The 20,392-nt window shown below is 31.9% G+C and overlaps 1 protein-coding gene across 9 annotated transcripts in view; it reads left to right on the top strand.

The window, feature by feature from the left end:
• Positions 1 to 20,392, top strand: part of Phf14 (PHD finger protein 14) — a 284,212-nt gene that overhangs the window by 141,613 nt on the left and 122,207 nt on the right. For 5 of the 9 annotated variants that reach the window (XR_010045215.1, XM_063242147.1, XM_063242096.1 and 2 more), the window contains one exon: positions 1,953 to 2,070. Coding sequence is in view for 6 of the 9 variants with exons in the window: in XM_063242147.1 (XP_063098217.1) it covers positions 1,953 to 2,070 (118 nt within the window). In the remaining 3 variants the exon portion in view is untranslated. Of the gene's footprint in view, positions 1 to 1,952; positions 2,071 to 4,965; positions 6,142 to 10,647; positions 11,950 to 18,266; positions 18,347 to 20,392 lie in introns of those variants that run through there. The other 4 variants (XR_010045211.1, XR_010045212.1, XM_063242105.1 and 1 more) reach the window with 3 other exon arrangements.

Raw genomic sequence — 20,392 nt, 5'->3', positions numbered from 1 at the left:
GATATTATTGTTTTCAAGCAAGTGAAAATCCTGAATATTTGGGAAAAATTGAGTATATGAATTGAAACATAGCAACAAACAAATGATACTCACTCATATCAAAGGCAGCATATGTAATTCATGCTGATGACCCTAAAATGACAAACTATTTAATGTATTCCTTTGTTTCATCATTTAAATTTGTTATCAAAGATTATTGAAGTATTAACTTTCATACTGGAAACAGTATACTATACCTTCAGATATCCAGAAAGCTAAACCTTCCCATAAACTCAGAAATGCATATGCTTCCACATCCATATGTTTATATGTAATTGAAATCTTTATTGAAAGGTAAATAAGGACTATAAGAAAGACCATGAATTTGTTTAAGCTTGACATTTGTTCTCCTTATTTTACATTTGAAATTAATCTACATATTACCATTTTTTCTGCATGCTAGAATAACATTGAACACTTCAATTCCTTTCAGTTGTATTTTTGTGCAGTTCATGTGAAATACTGGCTTTAGTAAATGAAGTCCTTAGTCTTATATGTTTTTATTTATTTTTATAGCTGGAATTAGTCAATATTTTAAAGTTCATTTATGGGTGGAAAAAGTTTTAAAGAAATCTGTACATTTCTTTTATCTATAAAGAATAAATTGTAGAGAAAAACTTGTGACATATAAGTGTGTTAATCTTCATTATAACTGAATAACTTTCCTGAGTTCCTTAACCTTTCTGACACTTGATTCTCAAAATGGGTCTTTCAGTGGTGGTCTTTTTTACATCATGATACAAAATTTTTTACTGAAAATACAGATTTATAGATTCCTTTATTGTGATGATTTCTTAAAGTTTGTTGTTCTTATGATGTTTAAGAGTAGCTCCTATTGTCCTAATAAAGTTTTTGTTTAATAGTAATTTGCCCTTATTCAAGTAATATGTATTTTCTAAGTTTTCCCCTTAGTTTCTTAGTTTTAAGAGCCTTTTGAGTTTTTAATCAGGAAGTGGTTTAACAATAAAGAGAATCTGACAAATTGAGAAGTATTAGTTTTAAATTAGAAGCACAAAAAAATGGGGAGCATAATTCATTCTCTAAGATGAATACATAACTGTTTATGTTTTAAAATTTTGGCCTTGTTACTCCAATTGATGCAAGATGCTTTTTAAAACACTGAAATAATATACATTTTTCTTCATTGTCAGCAGGATGAGATTGTCTGAAACGAAGAATAGGTATGGTAGCTTTTTTAGATTTTGTACATTGTAGGTGGCAAGACACTATGAAAACAATATAAATTTTGTGTTGTAGTAGGAGGTAGTTTGAAAAACCAGATACACTGAAGGTGACAATTTTGAGACAATAATACTAATGCTGATTTCTTACCATTTTGTATACTTAAGTATTCTGTTATTTAACATGTAAAGTTGTTTCTGTTTGCTGTAGATTATGTGAGGGTGTTATAAACATTAGAAAGTTCATCTATAGTCTACCATCACTTGGAAAAAGAGACCAATGAAACATAATTTGGATATCACTAATTGCAGCCTAATAAAATTCTATGGAATTCTGGAATTTTAAAAATAAATACAATGTATTAAATTGAATTCATAATCATTGAATTATACCTATGAAGAGCTATTTTATACTAATAGACAAGTTGTTAATTCTTTAAATTAAAAATTGAAATTGTTGTGATTGTTTTTAGCACATGAATAAACATGCATTCATTCATATGCGCTTAATGTTTCTGCTACCAGAATACCCTTGTTTGTGAATTGTATAATTGTTGCTTTTTTCCCTCAAACATCTATTTCAGGTTAAAATTATTTTGTCATAATAATCTTGTGAGCAAAGGATAGAATTAACAGTGTTAAAGTTGACATGTACAGTACTTTTTATTTTTGACTTTGAAATAGATTATTCTTGTATTATTTAGATATACCATAAGTCTGTTTACCCTGCAGGTGTGATGAATGCAGACTCTGCTACCACTTTGGCTGCTTGGATCCTCCTTTGAAAAAGTCTCCTAAACAGACAGGCTATGGATGGATATGTCAGGAGTGTGATTCTTCATCTTCTAAGGTAAGGGAGAGGGATCTGTTTAAAATAGAGTTATTTAAATACATAAGCATTACTTAGTGATATGAAAAGCTAAGAGAAAAATACTGATTTCCTTTAAAACATCAGTGAAACAGTTGCCAATAAATTTAGGTAGAGGAAAGTGAATATGAAATTGTTTTATATGTGTATATATGTGTATATGTGTCCCCACTTTCCTTCCTTTATGATTCTCATGTTAAATCCAACAATTCTGAATTTTTATTTTTAAACTTTGACTTCCATAAAGAAACTATTTTGTAAATACAAAGCAAGTGCATATGGCTAAATCTTTGCTTGAAAATGCATTGCACTATTTTAGTGGAGAGGAAACAATGCTGGGGATTGAACCCAGGGCCTAGCACAAGCATTTCACTTTAAATATTTAACTATTAATATTTTTGTTCAAGTTCTATGTATTAGGGAAACTGTAAAGTATTGCCACATATACTCTGGACGGTGCTTGTGTTTGTACAGGAATTTATAGTAGAAACATTTCCTTTTCTTTTTTCTTGTGGATTTTCTAGGGCAAAAGTCTTATTGATTTAATAACAATTTGCCAAGTGTGATATTGTTTTAATAACAGTTTACCAATAACAGTATGACTCTTCTGTCAGATTCCTTGAAATATGCAGTGATACTACTTTCCTCGTCTTACAAGTTCTTCATAAATTTGGGAAGTTATTTTCAGGTTCACAATAATTGACTATGCATACACAACATAAGGAACCTCGCCCACGGGTTCTGCTTCATAGGCATCTGACTGAGCTGTCATGTAGACAGGGCACTAGCTTTGCTTTCAGTAGTGCTAGTTCATAGCTACCTATTACCATGTGTTAGGTTTTCACCTTCCTGCTTTTTACAGCGTGATAACAATCGTATCCTTAGTGACTACTGTATGCCTGAAAACCTGTGTGTGTGTTTCTTTTACCACCTCACTTGCTTTCTTCTTCTGTCTCTGCTTCCATTACTCTTCCAGGTAAATACCTGGAGTCATTCTCAACATCATCCATCCTTTTCTTATCAAGAAAATCACTCCTGAGTTTTATAAAAGTTATCTTCATTAAATTTTTTTTATTGTAATCTTACTTTCCTTTCTCCCACTACTGTTGCCTTGATTCACTGTCTTACTGTTTCTCAGTCTCTTCTATTTTAGAAGCTATCTAAGTAGTTCGGCCAGATTCATTTCCCTTTGATCAGAGACTTCCAAGTGAAGTGTTACACAAAGTGATCATTATATCAGTTTAATTCTGTATAGCATCCTATTTTAATTTCTATATCTGAATGTTTTATAATATACATTTTATTTTTAACTTTTTTTTTTTTTTTGGTACTGGGGGTCAAACTCATGACCTTACACTTGCCTGGCAGGTGCTTATGCCACTGAGCTAAATCCCCAGCTATACTGTATATTTTATGTAACATTTTATAATGTGTTTTAGTAGTAAAAAGTGAGTATATAAGACTTTACAAAGATGTTACATTGGGTGCATACTTAATGTTTGATAAATTGTATGCCATATTTGGATACTAAGTATGCTTTTCTGTAGTACTTAAAGAATAATTTTATGAAAATATGATTCTCACACCTTTGTTATAAATATTGAAAATAGTTTTTTCACCTTCCTACATATTCAAAATATAAGTAAAAAATCAGAATATTAACATCAATAGATTATTGCCATTTAATTGTCAAATTTCATTCAAGCTTTGCCATTTGTTCCTTTAATATCCTTTATGCCAGAAGGACTTAGAATAGAAATCATGTAATAGATTTAATTATCATGTTTACTCTTTGCAAATCTGGGAAGTTTCTTTGTTTTCTTGTAACTTTGATTACCTTGACACTTTTGAAAATTATAGGGCAGTTATTTTGTAGAATACCTCACTTTACAATATTATAGCATTCTTTTGTGATTCGAATTCATTTTATGGACCTTCAGTTAATTAGTACAGATGTAATGCAGTGTACATTCGACACATAATTTTCATTACAAACAATGATGGTGCATTTTAATCACTTGACTGAGTTGTTTGATACTCGTCTCTACTTGCTTCTTTTAAATTCGTGAGTGATTTTTGGAGAAGAACCTTGAAACTATGTAAATAATACTGCTCTGCATCAAACTTTCATTTTGTGTTATTCAGTGGATTATATTGGTTATTATCATTATTTTGATGTTCACATTATCTTAAATTTGGCTGATGGAAGCCACTTTGAACAAGCTTTAGCATCCTTTGGACATGATTTCACTACTCTTCAGCAGTTCTTCATTGAAGGTATTCTAGGGTTATACTTTGGTTTAGTCCTCTGCTCTTGGAATCCACTGTTTATTTCTCCAAGGAAACCTTGTTCCTTTTAATGGTAGAAACCAAGATCTGATGTATATACATTCACACACAAATTTGTATCTGTATTTCTGTGTGTTTATAGATACTAAAAATCATTTCAGTTTTCTCCCTTTCCAGTGTTGTAAAGAACAGTTCCAAGTGTGTATCCTCAGATGATTACTCCCCCACCTGGAAGTACTCCCTCATTGTGCTCTGTGCCTATCACAGACAGCTGAGATGTTTACCGTCTAGGGACTTTACACTGAAATGTTCATGAAGAGGAGAGAGAGGGGATGAGGATGGGTATTTATATATAACCTCCATAGGAGATTTTCATAGGTGGTCAAAATAAAAACAATTGTATCTATTTTACAAAACTTTCTAATTATTAACAAAATTTGATGGTAAAAGTTAACCTTTTTGAATTTTAAAATAAATATACACAATGTATATAACCAAAGTCAAATTTAACAAATTGACATTTTAAAATTATGTGTGCTTAATGAGAAGATATAAATTTGAGTTAATGCTGTGTATTTCTTTAAACAGGTTGTAGTTCACTAACAAGACTTTTCTAGGAAATCGGACTTGATGTAGATCTCAAAAAATTCTGTATACTGACATATCCAAGATGAAGATAACTTGTGGCTTGATGTGGCTAAATGAATTTGAATAAATATTTCTTTTAAAAATGCTTCCTCCACATCATATGTATTCACAGCAGCCACTGAGACTTTAAGTAAACATCATCTACTTTATAGTGACTATGCTAGTTAGGATTCTGCCTTTGCATCCTTGTGTAATTTGTGATTTGTGAGGCGCCACAGAGAAGAAACATGACAGCTTATTGTCTGACTACCACAAGATAAACTGTCAGCATGGAGACTTCCACTTGGTTCATTGTTGTAAGATCTTTCTAGTATACTTTACTTTATGAGCAGTAATGATTGTGAGTTCATATACATAGAAAATTTCATCTAAATCTTTTATAGAAGTTTTTCTGAAACTATACATACATGACACAGAGAGAATGGCATTTCTTCATAATCATTTGTATTAGAAACCTTTGAGCAGGAAAGTTACAGTGTTTTAAATTTTTGTTTTATTTCTCATCTTCAGAAGCCCATAGCTATTATATCAAAACTGTATATGTATTTATTTTTAAGTAAAACAGCCATTAGAATTGTGCTTCATTAAGAACTGAACAGTACAGTCTCTCTAAGGAGTTTCGTGCCACAATACATTAAACAAGTACATTTAACTAAATCTAGTAATACTGGAAATTGAATGTCTTAGTTTTATATATTATGAAGATTTATGAAAAATATAAAATTTAAATGAATTATCATTTAAGGTTCTCTTAAATTTGAAGCATATAACTGACCCATAAAAAGAACTTCTTACCATTTTAAATATTCATTTGACCTCTAAGATTTTATGTGACATTTGGTTGCATTTTAAGTTTCTGGGTTTAGCATCATGACAGAAATTATTTTCAGATAAAACTTATACCACATAACTATCTAAATGTAATAGTCTTCTAGCATTTGTGTAATAAGCATGAGAGCTTCCAAAATATACTGAGCTTTGCTTAATTTCGACTTGCCTTTCTTGCTAATACAGCTAAAAGTCTGGGAAAAAATTCTTTGTATTGTTTTGTATAGTCCTATGGAATAAATCTGTAAGGAATGGTTAATAAACTTACTAAAAGATTGAGAATTAGAACTGTGCAGTGGCTGTTCTCTTTGGTGGCTGTAGTTTTGTATTTTAGTTTTCCTCTTTGTTGGGGGGAATGAGGTAAACTTGGAGGTGATCTTGTAGTGAGACCAAGTTCAGTCTCTTGAAAGTTGTTCATGGAAGGCATAATTTTTTAAATGCCCTATAATCCTTTGATTTCTGCTTGAGTACTACTTTGGGGCTAGTAGTCATGACTTGCCATTAACAATCCAACTAATAACAGTCAACACTGTGCTTTTTTTTTTTTTTTTTAAGTGCTGTTTAATCTGAATATTTGTGCCCTCAACTAAACTTACATATTTGTTATTACTGGGTACTCAAAAAAGTTATCTACTTGATTGTCCTAGACATGTTTCTGAAACCTCTCCATGGATAATGTTTTTTATCAAGTAAAGATTTCCAACAAAAGAAATTTCTTAGTAACCATTCTTGATAATACAATTGTAATCAGTGCATACTAATCTGTTTAGTTACATAACCTAAGGTCGTTTTGATAAGAACTGTATATTAAACATGAAACATATACTTCAGTAAATCATGATCGGATATTCTTTAAGGATCTTTTTGAGACTGTATCTTTTTTCCAGATGGAATTTGGTAATGTTTGTGACATATTTTACATGTTTCTATATCATAGAAAATGACTCTATATCATACAGAAATGCTTACAACCTTGAAAATATGACAGATATTTTCCAGACCATTCTGCTATAATTTGCAAGATTGAAAACTAAATCATTTTGTAAAGTACAGTTACTACAAACTTGAAAAACCAAGCTATTTTCTAAGTTAGGTGGCATGTGGACCTGATGTTCTTAAACAGCATGCTGTGAAATACCATATGTGACAAGAAACTAAATCATAACTGAGATAATTAATCAAAGTACAGTGGGGTGCCAGACATAAAAATGCCTTTCAAAAGTTACTAACTTCATCCTGTCCTTTAGTTTAAATGTTGCTTCTTTTATAATTACTTCAGAGAAAAAGATGACGTACCTAGTAAAACTCTGAGAGTTAAAATTAAGCTACCGAATAAAATATTGTTTAAAAGCTTTTTAAAAAAAATTGATAAGGAATATTTTATTTTTATTTATTTTATTTTATTTTTTTGTCTTTTTGCTTTTTATCGCTACCGGGATCGAACTTACGACTGCCTGCTTGCAAGGCTTATGCCGCTGAGCTAAATCCCCAGCCCCAACAAGGAATATTTTAATCTTAGTAACCCAGCAGTTGAAATACTAAAATTGGCTTATGTAATAAACCAATGTATCATGGGTCACAGTGTAATAAAATTCAGAAGAAATGCAGACTATACTAATAATACAAACTTCTATTCTATTATTCATATGTAATGTGAGTAGAAGAGACATGTTCACTGTGGGTAAATGGTTAGTCTTAGGCGAAGTAAGCCAGGCCATTCTTAGATTAGTTCATGGAACACCTGAGTAGTAGGGAAAATGTAATAAAATTTATTCCTTCTAATTTGTTAATTATTTAATTATTACTTTGTTTCTTAGAATTATGTATCTGTTAGAAAAATTTCCTTTCTTACCCATATATTGTGATTTAAGAAATATATAACTTTTTGCCTATAACCAATACAGCAATTTTAAAGATAATCTTCAAATGCAACATAAGAAAATTTAAAGAATGAACTTTGATAGTTAATGAAATTGAGTTCTAAAATTAAACATTCTAATCTTGATCTTTGTAATAGAATCTTTACTAAGATTTATAAAGAATTATAGATTGAGGTTGAAACACAGTAAAAGTTCATTATGCTGTTATGTTACTTTCTTTCTAATGTGTTCATTTTTGACCTTTCTGAAATTAGAACGTGTATCTCTTTAAGTAATTTGTATCTTTAAGTGATAATAGTTTTTTAAATAAACATTTGTTATTAAATTGATAGAGTTCTTATAATCTGAGGTGTTGCATTATAGAAAAAAAAATTATATAGAAAATCAAAGTGTGCTATGTGGGGTAGAGAACAGTTTATATGAACTTCCAAAAAGAAACAGACTGGGTTCAGATCTTAACTTTGCTTGTGACGTTCAGGAGATTGCTTCAGTTTGGTGAGTTTCAGGTCATTTGTTTATAAAATGATAAAATTTGAATACATGGAGTTACAAAGGTAAATGACAAGCAGTTTAGCCACAAAGAAAAATTTGAAAATAGTGCTAACATTTTGATTTTCAAATATAAGAAATGTCTATGGCCATACTACCCTGAAAGCACTTGATCTTGTCAAATTAAGAAATGTTTTTCGAAAAGTAATCTGAAGAGCAACTTTTCTGTTTCATTTTTTGCCTTCACACACATCTAAATAAAAATCTTCCTGTGTCAGAGGTTCATGTTAGAGAAAGGTCATGTTTAACTTTTTCATGAAGAGTAATGTCCATTTTTAAAAACTTTCATGCTAGAATTAAAAGGCAATGAAAGTTATCTACACAATTAATACATTTTATACCAGGGTATCATTTCTAAACTGTATGCTATTCCATGGAGTAGCTTTCTAAATTTATTGTATATCATTAACAAAGCATTGGTAGTTTTTCTACTTTGTATAGCATTGTAGTTCTCTGCAAATCACACAGATCATGTAGCAGTGTGTTTACAAGTAGAGAGCATGCCATAAAGAAGAATAATATCTAGGATATATAAAGAACTCAAAAAAGTTAGACCCCATTGAAAAATTGGCAATTGAAGTAATGCCTAATAGGCTCTTTACAGAAGAAGTAGTACAAATGACCAACCAGTAAATACATGAAGAAAGGTTCTGTGTCACTGGCTACCAGACAAATGCAAATAAGAAGTAGTACAAATGACCAACCAGTAAATACATGAAGAAAGGTTCTGTGTCACTGGCTACCAGACAAATGCAAATAAAAACAGCACCAAACTTTCTTAATTCAGGAAGAATAGCCATCTTCAAGAAATCGCAGTAACAAATGTTATTAGGAAAAAGAAAGTCTCTCCGTTGTTGGTGGGAATGTGAACTAGCAGAACTATTATGAAATACTTACAAAGATTCCTCAAAAAAGAACAACTAGAAATTTCATTTCCCTTCTAGGTATCTTCCTGAAAGAGTTAAGGACATCTTATTATAGTTATACATGCTTGTAGTACACAGTGATTGTAGTCATTGTGGGGAGTTAGTATATATGGATAGTACATCTTAATTCTTTTTACATCCCCTTGCCCTGCCCTGCTTCTTACTTCTTTTATTACTTACTGGTTCATACATCCAGATGGTAGTGATAATTCCTCAAATATATTCTGTATCATGCATATACATCATGGTCCTCTAAAGTGTTGTTGACATAGACCCTGCTAAGTCCCTATCTTTGGAATGACACTTTAGGGAGAATCATTTTTATAAGCATCACAGTCATAATGATGATTATGAAAGTTTTAAGAACAATATTGCTTTAGGTCTCTTTGCGTAGGTTTTCTCAGTAGTTTTCACAACCTTGTTTTCATTGAAGTAGTAAGTATCTAGAATCAAAGCTCAATAGTACCCTTATTTTATGACATGAAAACTTTGGTTTTAGGATTTAATGTTCTGTATTACTTTGAGTGACTGTTTCTCAAAAGAGAGATATTTCTGCCTTTTAATGTATTACTTTGTGTCTAATAAATTTACCAATAAATTTTTGTTTATCATATCCTCTATTTTAATGGTCTTTTACTAAAGATTTTTTTTTTTTTTTTGTCTTTTTATCGGTACCGGGGATTGAACTCATGACTGCCTGCTTGCAAGGCAGGTGCTTATGCCGCTAAGCTAAATCCCCAGCCCCCTTTTACTAAAGATTTAAATGACTTTTATTTAAATAGATAGCTATGTATCCCCTTGATCTCCAACTAAAATGTTAGTATGAAGATAGACTGAGTTTTAACTTTAAAGCTAGATTAAATAAAAATTACAATGTTCTTTAATGTAACAAAACTAATATCATGTATCTTTTAAAAATACATATGTTTTGTTATTTTTCTCCTTTTTTTATCCTTAACTCCAGTTTCCAATGGAAATTTGGAATCAGGAAAAGAATTATACACATAAAGATAGGACATGACAATTGTGGAACTTTTAGAAAAATTTTTTAAAAGATGAAAAATACAGCAAATTACCTGTAATTATGGTGCCTAAAGATACTGTATTTCTGCTTATGTTTTACTATAAACTGCTTTTAAAAAAGATTATCATATCAGTTTCTGTTACATAAATTTTCCTTCATATAATTATACACATTTCATCTAAGTTCTTGGTCTTTTCTAATCCAGTTTTCAACACTGTAGAGTAATCATTACCGTCATAGATTGTGAATGTAATTGCTAGGTAGAACTGTGAGCATGTTAAAGGAAGACAGTACCATACTACTAATAATAATACAAATTAATATTTATTGAGCACCACTTTAAGCACTTTGTGCACTCTCATGTAATCCTCAGCACAATTTTAATGTAGTTACTATTTTAATCTCCTTTATGCAGATGAAAAAACAAATGAAGTTCTCAGAAGGATTGCAACAGCTCAGAAGTGGTATAAAGTAATTCAAACCAAGACCTTCCTGATTCCAGAGCCCATGTTTTAGAAATTAGATGTCATATGTGTGTTGAATGAGTATTTCTTACTCCTTACTGCAAGAGATTCTCAAATTAGATTTTGTCCTAAAACCATTTTAGGTTTTCATTATGTAGAAACTCAGCTGACTGTTGTATTATAAATAAACACCACTAGTAATAAGTAATACCTTGATTTGCAAGTACAATGTGTTCTGGTCTTTCTAACACGGGAATAAAACTTAGGCATTACTATTGAAATTTTTAAAAATGTGTGAAGATGGCCCTCCTCTAAGATGTGGGAAGATGGATATGAAAACTGGTTAACTCCTTAAGGTTCTTCATAAAATTCAGTGAAATAGGCATCTTGTGTTAAGGGAGATGCACCCAGCAATGTGGATAATTTATATAGACCCAACAGAAAGTGATTATTGAACTTAGAAGGAGGTAAGGGGAAGCAATTTAAAGCTGATTTTTACTCCCTCTAGTTAGGCACTAAGCACTGCAAATTAGATGAACCAAATCTTATTTAATGTTTGTCAGCTGTGAAAAGAAACCAGTGTCAGCTACATTGTCTCTTTGCAGAGATAGTTTTAAAATTTTCTGATCTGTGCAATGTCAGCTGCTTTGTGTCCCCACTTTATCAGTGTCAATATTCCTTCATATTAAAATTCCTATTTAAAAACAATATCGTGTTGAAAAGTGAACTAAATATAATGCCGTTTAGACTCAAATAATTCTTTTGCTATCAATTCTTGTTAATTCTTTTATTTAACCAGACTATGAAATTACTGCGTCATCTAATAAACATTAAAAAATGAATCTTATCTCATTGACACATAATGTTTCTATATAACTTTTTATTCTATTTCCACATGTGGCATAGCACAGCCATTTTCTTATGTAAGTCTTGTATCAATTGTTGTGGTTTCAATATTTTATTCCTTTCATACTCGTTTTAGACTATATTCGTATGGTAAATCTAATCTTGGATCACCGAAGCTGCAACCTATTTTGTTTCTTCTGAAGGTATCTTAAACGTTTATATTGTAGTCTTGTATGTTCATTGACGTTAAGTTGGTTTTTTGTTAAATATACCTTCAATAATGGCTACAAATGATTGTGCGCTTCACTGGTTTAAAATTTTTCAAATTATGCTTATAGAGGTTATTTTTTTTTTCAATCACTTTGTAAAGTTCAAGCATTATTAAAGCATTTTTTGTTGGCTGTTCATGTCTGTGTTCTTGATTGGTCAACTATTAAAGACAAATAGTATTCTTTGCCTTCTGTTTCTAAATTAAGATTTAAAAGTTTAGCTTATCAGATATACAGTACTTACAAATTAGTTTCCAAGGAGTATAGGTAGTTTAAAGCAAATCAAGAGTTTAGGGTATTCCAGCATGCCTATATTCTGTTATTTTAATGCAGCACCTTCAGCAATCCACAACAGCAAGTCAATGATAGTGCAGTTTAAAATTTAGTAGCTAACAGTTTAATTGTAGTTTGAAATTAACTGCTTGGGAACAGTTAACTTTTCCCAATATAAGTTATTTTAGGAGTGTAAATAAAGTAGTTTTAGAAAACGTTCTGTAATATTTTACCAGAAGTTAAAATGCTATATACACATTTTTCTACCTTTTCCAGTGACAGTGTAGAAGTCAACATGTTAGAGTATAAAAACCGTTTAAGAATATATTAAGTACCCTCTTTAATCTTGCATTTCTTCTTGAATTCTCCCATTTACTACTCACGTATCTGATTTTTGTAGTGATGTGAACTTCCTTTCTTTATAAGTTAACTGTTCAAAAAACTCCATATTATCTTCTCATTCTCTATCCCTTCCTTCATATTTCCAAGCAGTGTTTGGAAACAGTGTTTTTTGAAATATGTGTTCCTTTGTCAGTAAAAAGTCTTCTTAATACAAGAACTTCCCTAATAGGTTCAAATACAGTTAGTTGCGGCAATATAGGAAAAAAAAGTCTTGCAGTCTGAATTTGACACTAAGCTTTCCTAACAACCTCCTAATATAGATTCAAACACTGCCAGTTGTATTTTTTAATTTTGTCATAGTAATATAAAAATACTTTACTGTCTGAATGTGAGCCTTTTAAACAGAAACTCTTCAAATTAATTTTAAAAAGAGATAGCAGAGCTATTAGTAGCATGTCTCCATGACTCAATGATGGTCTTTTTCTAGTTTCTTTTTTGTTTTTTTCCTTAATTACTACTTCTTCCACCTTTCAAACATTTTGCCCCAGTTCCCCAACTCTTCTCAAGACCCTAGGGCCACCACTCTTCTGGTTTTCTTCCTTTTTAAAAATTGTGGCTTAGCATTTTATTGTATCCCTTTTAAAAATATTTGTCTCTTTTTATATCTACCCATCTTTTGGGGGTTAACTGTATTGCTTCATCTTAGCTGTTTCTTTTTTTAATCAGAAATTTATGGACATAAGTGTAGTACAAATTCATACTTCCTGATTTAAATCGGGCCTCATTCCTGTTGATTGTGAACTGCTTATCAGATTTTTAAAACAGTTTTTCAAATCTTTGACAAATATCTCAATTCTTTGATTTTTATCTACAGTATACTTCTTAAATATAATCTTATCTCCTATTTCACTGAGAAAAAGGGGGCCATATCCTTATTTTTGTCTTGTTAATTTAGAAAGAGTATGCCCCTACCTTAATCTCTTTATTCTGTCCCTAAACAACAATCTGCTTTTTTTTTTCCCCAGTAGCTAGGTCTCTATTCTCATGGATCAATCCTACAGACTTCACCAAATTTTTCAGAGTTTGCACATTTTACATTTCCAGGTTAGAAAATCCCAGGTAGAAAGGTAGGGAAGAGGCAGAGGAAGAGCAAACCATGGAATGAGTGCCTATGTGTGTGTGTTTGTGTCTCCTTTTTTCCTCCTTTTTCTGTCTCTGCTCTCTTTTGCTATTCCTTCTCTTCCTCCCCCATCTTTCTCTCTCGGAACTCATTAAAAATTAACAGGTGATTTCTTACTGTTACGTTTTTTTTTTTTTTTTTTTTTTTGTAGTTCTGTATTATGTGTAACCTTACACTGCTTTGTTTTGTTTTGTGTTTTTCTCTTTTTCCTCTTAAATAAAAAAAAAAAAATCTTCATCAAGGTTCATTATTGTTGTTTTTAAATTCAATGTGCAATAATATAAGCCCATTTACATTGTTATAGCATAATACCTGAGGCACAGTACTTTATAAAACAAAGAGATTTTAACCCATAGCTTTGGAGATTGAAGCACCTGACACTGGCATTACCTCTGCTAGAGAAAGATCACAATGAAACAGGAAGTAGAGACTCAAGAGTCAGGCTTGTACTTTTATAAAATGCGTGTCATGATAACCAGGAAGGGTCTCATGAAAATTCCATTAACCTTCTCCCCTGGAGAGTGCCCCCAATGCCCTAATGCCCTTCTACTTGCCTCCCTCCTGACCCTGTTACACTGAGCACCCAGCCTCTGACACTTGAACTCTGGATAACAAACTTTATCCAAACCATGGCATCCAGTTTAAGTCCTATTTTATTCATTTATAGGGCTAGATTGAACTTCTTTGGCCCTTTTGTTATTAGGCTGTTCATTTGGCCTGCAGTAGATATTTCTTTGTACTTTTACCTTTGTGGCTAGGTTATTTTTGCCAGCTTTCTTACACTGTCTTGAAGACAGTGAGCCTCAATATTGCACATAATCTTTTTCTAAGATTTAAAACATCTGGTTCTCCACTGCTATTCTATTTCCTCTTAGCTGTTACTGAAATTATCTTTTAATCTGAAAGGCAATAGGAGTGGTGGAGGTTTTAGATTTTGCCTTAGGGACCCAAGGGTACTTCCTGAAATACAGAAGGTGTCTAAAATATATATGTGTGCTCTCCATGACCCAAATATGCAGAAAAGAACAGAGACATATAAGAAAATATCTTCTCATTAAGTTTAAAATCATACTTCCTTAGAACAGTTTCTGCTCGTATCTAGTTTACTTAGCATTTTTATTACCATTTAATAATTATTGATTATAACAGATACTTGGAATAGAATTGTAGTTTTAAATTTAAAACTCCAGTGTTCAGAACACTGGACTTATCTAGTATAAACATCTGAAATAAAACAATTTGTTATGTATTTTTTCTACATAAAATTTTACAAGAAACAGTAGCTCTTTTATCTGGGTAGATAAATTCATCATCTCGATGAGTCTACCATGTGTCTGCAATAAGAGTATTCATAAGTTATCCTACTGGGGGATGTTTGAGAGATTTACAAGATAATCAGATATAACTCTTGCCCTTAAAATATTAGATTCTCTGCCAGGGATATAGCTTAGTGGCAAAGCATCTACCTGGCAAGCACAGGGTCATGAGTTTGATCTCCAGTACCAAGTAAAAAAAAAATGGGTAAAAAATACTAGGTTCTGTTAGGTTTGATAAAATTTGTATATGAATGATTATGATACAAGATTTAAAGTGTTAAATTCTATTAGGAGACAGATAAATGCTCTGGCAGTGAGAAATGAGAAAAATTTCATTCATTGTCAAGAATCAAAAAGAGATTCTGGATAATATACCATTTGAATGAAATTATGAAGGCTAGGATTACATAATTAAATAGAACTTTAAGAAACCAGCTAAGAGCAAGGAGTGGTGATACATGCCTGTAATACCGGTGCTTGGGAGGCTGAGGTAGAAGAATCTCCTATTGTAGACTAGCTTGAGTAACTCAGCAACTTGTCTAAAAATGAAAAATATAGAAAGAGATGGGGTATAGCTCAATGCAAAAACCATGGATTCAATTTCTAGTACCCGCAAAATAAACCACCAAGTAAGTGTAAAGCTCCCATGGGGTGTCATATTTCCCACGCTTTTCTATATGTACAAAATAAGGAAATCTTCAGAGAATGTGTATATAATTGATACGGGGAAATACCATAATAGACTGAAAAGCAGTAAGTATGGTAGTAATAATTGCCAATATGCATTCTTAATTTCTTTGTGTTTTTTAATAGCCTGCTGTTATTTGAGTAGTTTTAGGTTTGCAGAAAGATTTAATTAAAAGTATGAACTTCTCATATGCCCCTTATCCTCCATCAGTTCCCTTATTATTATCAGGCTCCTGGCAACCACTTATCTTTTTACTATTTCATAGTTTCCCCTTTTCTAGTATATCTTCTCACAGTGGTATTGTCAATATTTTTTATTGGAGACATTCTATTTAGGTATGTAGTTGTATTTCATTCTTACTATAATTTATGGTTTCCTAATGACACAATATTATCTTTCCATATGCTTTGTTGCTATATATATGTCTTTTGTTGAAGTATCTGTTCAGATCTTTTACTTATTTTTTTTTTTTGGTTATTTTCTTACTGAATTCTTAGTCCTTAGTACATTTCATTTGGGATATATGGTTTATAAATATAATAAACTATTCTATAGCCTATTATCCTCTGAATGGTATCTTTTTGCAAAGTAGAACTTTGTAATTTCAGTGATTGTCCAATTTAATTCATTTTTTCTCAGGGTTCATACTTTGACTGTTAATTTAAACAAAATTCTTACCATCACCTAACCACACTGATATCATCCTTTGTTGTTTCTATGAAACTTACAGTTTTGTATTTTGTTTCTTTGTTGCTTTCTTTCTTCCTTTTCTTTCTTTCTTTCTTTCTTTCTTTCTTTCTTTCTTTCTTTCTGTGATTCATTTTAAACTAAAAAAAAAAGTTAACTAACTTTTATGAATCTGTGCCTCAAACCTCTCTCTCTCCTTTTCTTCCTCTTCTTTTCTTCTTCTTTTTTCTTTTATATGTGCCTGTGGGTGTTCAGGTGATTCAGCACTACCTGTTAATATTTAGAAGTCATTTACTTTCTTTCTTTCTTTTCTTTTTTTTTTTTTTTTTTTTTTTTGTCTTTTTCGTTTTTATTAGTACAGGGGATCAAACTCATGACTGCTTGCTTGCAAGGCAGGTGCTTATGCCGCTGAGCTAAATCCCCAGCCCCATCATTTACTTTCTTATGTATTGAGTGAACAATTGGAATTTTTTATTGTTATGAGGAAATTTTCTTTTTTCATGGAAATATATTTTATTGCACATTTTAAAGCTATGTAACATTATGGCATACATAAAGATAATAAAAAGATTGCTAGAGTAAATTAACATACCATCATCTCATATAGTCTACCTTTTTGCTTTCTTTTATTAGTTTTTTGTGGCAGGAGCAGTTAAAATCCATTCTGTTAACATGAATCTGAAATATAGTACAATTTATCCATAGTCCAGTGTTACACATTAGATTTCTAGACTACTTGTTCATTCTACATGTTACTTACTATTCTTTGCCCTGAATGTCCCATTTTCTGTCCATCCTAGCTGCTTCCTGTAACCCTCATTTTGTTCTCTATCTCTGACTATGTATTTGAGAGTCCATGTATGAAAGATCACACAACATTTGCCTATTGTGTCTGACTTATTAGCATAATTTTCATGTTGTGTTGAATGGCAAAATTCATTTTTATTAGTATTGAATAATATACCTATATATCATAGTGTACTTACTATAAATATGCAACAGCTTACGTATCCATTTGTTTTGTCAAAAAAACAATTGTTTTATTTCCATGTCTTCTCTATTATGAATACTGCTACAATGAACATGGAAGTACAGATATCTTTACAAAGTTTCGATTTCATTTTTTTGGGGGGTGTGAAAGGTAAATTGTTGGACCATTTGGCAGTTCTGTTTTTTATTTACTTATAAGCTTCTATACCATTTTTATAATGATTATATCTGCATTCTTGCCAACCTTGTCAAGAGTTATGTTTTACTTATACCCTGACCAGCCTGACCTTTTTTTATGTTTTATGTTTTAATAAAAACCATCCTTATCCATGTGAGATAGTATTCCACAGTGGTATTGATTTGCATTTTCCTGACAATTAATGATGTTGAGTATGTTTTCATATATACCTGTATGCAATATTTATATTTTCTTGAGATATATATATATATATATATATGCTCATGATTGAAATTTAAAACAATACCTTTGGGGTTAGTATGATGTCTGTTGATAGGAGTGCTTATTGCCAAGATGTCTGTGTTCTTTTCAACTTTATTAATTCAATGCAATCTCAGTTACATTGCTAGTAAGTTATTTTGTCAAAACTGACTCATTCTAAAGTTTATTTGGAAAGGCAGAAGACCCAGACTAGCTAACACAGTATTTAAAGGAAAGAAACCAAGTCAGAAAACTAACACTATGTAGCTTTAAAAATATGAAGTTATAGTGATCAAGATAGTGTGATATTTGGTAAAGGACAAATAGATCCAAGGAACAGGCTTGAGAACCCAGAAACAGATTCATCTAAGTAGTTGACTGGTGAGTTGTTGTTGTTTCTGAAAACTAAAAAGGTCATTCACTGGAAACAGTATAATCTTTTAGCTTATGTGTTTTTAATGTAAACTGATTAGGACAATAAATTGCAGACATATTGTAAAAGGTTGCTGATGTTACATGGTGAGTTTCTACCCACTGAAGGTCCTTTTGAAGTCCTATAGAGGAAGTTAGGGATCAGAAGAGGAGAGGAAAAGCTAAAAAGTCCAGACAAGCTGCCCAAGGTAAGCATCCCTTTTTTTTTCATAATAGAATTTGCAATGTAAACTTCAGGACAGTGTACTTACTTTAAACTTTCAGTCTACAGATGAACTTGTGAAATCTGACTTGCTGAGAAACTGAATACTGCCTGTATGTATTTTTGAGCCATGAAAGATCTTAAGCTCTAAACCTCATTTAGAAAGCATGTGAAAATCTTGACTTTTTAAAAAAAGATAACATCTTTTAAAAAATACCAGAGTTATGGAATTTAAAACTAAGGTGGTGGCAATGGATGTCTAGATCATTAAATTAGTGATTTTTTTTGTCATTTGTTTGTATTACTAAAAGGCTACATGGAATAAACACGCTAATAATTGTTCTTTTTATATTAAAGAGACATAATATTTAATACATTGATTTAAATGTCACTTATTAGATGAAATAATTTGAAAATACTGATGTAGTCAAAGAACCCTATAGTTAGGAAAATGAGATTGGCTGTCCGGAACTGGGAAACTCAGCTGGTGGCTGGGGTGAGTCCATGTACCATCCCAAGCCCCGGGAGACTTTATTAAGATCATCACTCCCAGTGTTCAAGAACCTGCCCAGCTCCCAGCCACACTAGACTAGCCTTGGGAGTTTTTGGAGCCTGAGTAGATTATGTCCAGCGACCTTCTTCAATCACGAGAGTTGAGAGCAGGTGAACTGAGTTCCTGGGAATTGGTCTTTGTCCAGGGAGAACTTTAGCCAATCATTCACAGTGATTAGGTGCCTGCCCAGCTACCTAGAACACTGAAGGTGGCATGGGAGGGCCTGAGGGCCTGACTGGACCACGCCCAGCAACCTCCATTCAGTCCCAAGACCCTAGGGCATAGGAGACGATATCCAACACATCCAGGGGGAAGCCTTGGAACAACACTTGAAACACAGAAATATAGGAAAATGACAAAACAGAAGACCAAAGTGCAATCTCAAACCTCTAGCCCATCCCAAGAAAACCTAGGAGCCATGAACATAGAAGAAAATACATGCCATACATCTGAAATACCTGTAATGATAGCAACTGAAATAAACTAACAATGATAGGCAGCATTAAAGGAATTCAAACTAGAAATAACCTCCCAGATAAAAGAAGAAGTGATGAAAGTAATGAAAGAGATACTGAACCCATCTAAAGAAGACATGGTTGAAAAATTAGAGGAACAAAACAAAAAGAATCCTTGGATGAACAATTTAAGAAACAAACAGAATACATGAAGCAGATTCAAAGAGATATACAAGAAATAAAAAATTCCAACAAAAGTTGTCAAAACTGACTCAACGAAGCTGAACATAGAATTTCAGACCTCGAAGACAAGATTGCAGCTAGTGAACAGGAAAGGAAAGATCTTTTTAAAAATAACAATCAGGAAATAACAGCTGCAAGATGATGCAAAGGAAAACAACATAAGATTGATAGGGAGAAATGAAAATGAAGCAGACAACACAAATGATATCAAGAGGTTATTCACAGAAGTAATAGCTGAAAATTTTCCAAACATGAGAATAGAAACTGACATCAGGGTCAGTGAGGCATATAGAACTCCAAATAGCCATAACCAAAATAAAACTACAGCCAGACATATAATAATCATCATCCCAGAAATCTAATATAAGAATACAGTACTAAAAGCCGTCAGAGAGAAAAGACAGATCACCTAGAAAGGAAAGCCTATCAGAATCAAAACAGACTTCTCAACACAAACAGTGAAGTCAAGAAGAGCATGGGGTGAAATATTTCAGATCCTAAAGGAAAATGATTTTCAACCTAGAGACTGATGTACCCTGAAAAACTGTCCTTCAAAATGGATGGAGAAATAAGATACTTCCATGACAAAGAACAGCTGAAGAAATTCTTGATCAGCAAGCCAACCCTGCAAAGAATACTGAAAGACAATGTAGATACACATAGGAAAAAAAAAAAAAAAAACCACTAAGCAAGGCAGACAACTAAATAGAATGGAAAGATAAAGATGCAACACCAGAAAGATAACATGTCAATAATAAGCCAATATATAATAGTTATAACC

This window comes from Cavia porcellus, unplaced genomic scaffold (genome assembly GCF_034190915.1).
Source record: "Cavia porcellus strain 051 isolate PalLab524CR breed Dunkin Hartley unplaced genomic scaffold, mCavPor4.1 scaffold_2, whole genome shotgun sequence".
NCBI classification, from domain to species: Eukaryota; Metazoa; Chordata; class Mammalia; order Rodentia; family Caviidae; genus Cavia; species Cavia porcellus.
Note: the sequence above shows the minus strand (reverse complement) of the source record. Positions and strands in the feature narration are given on the sequence as shown.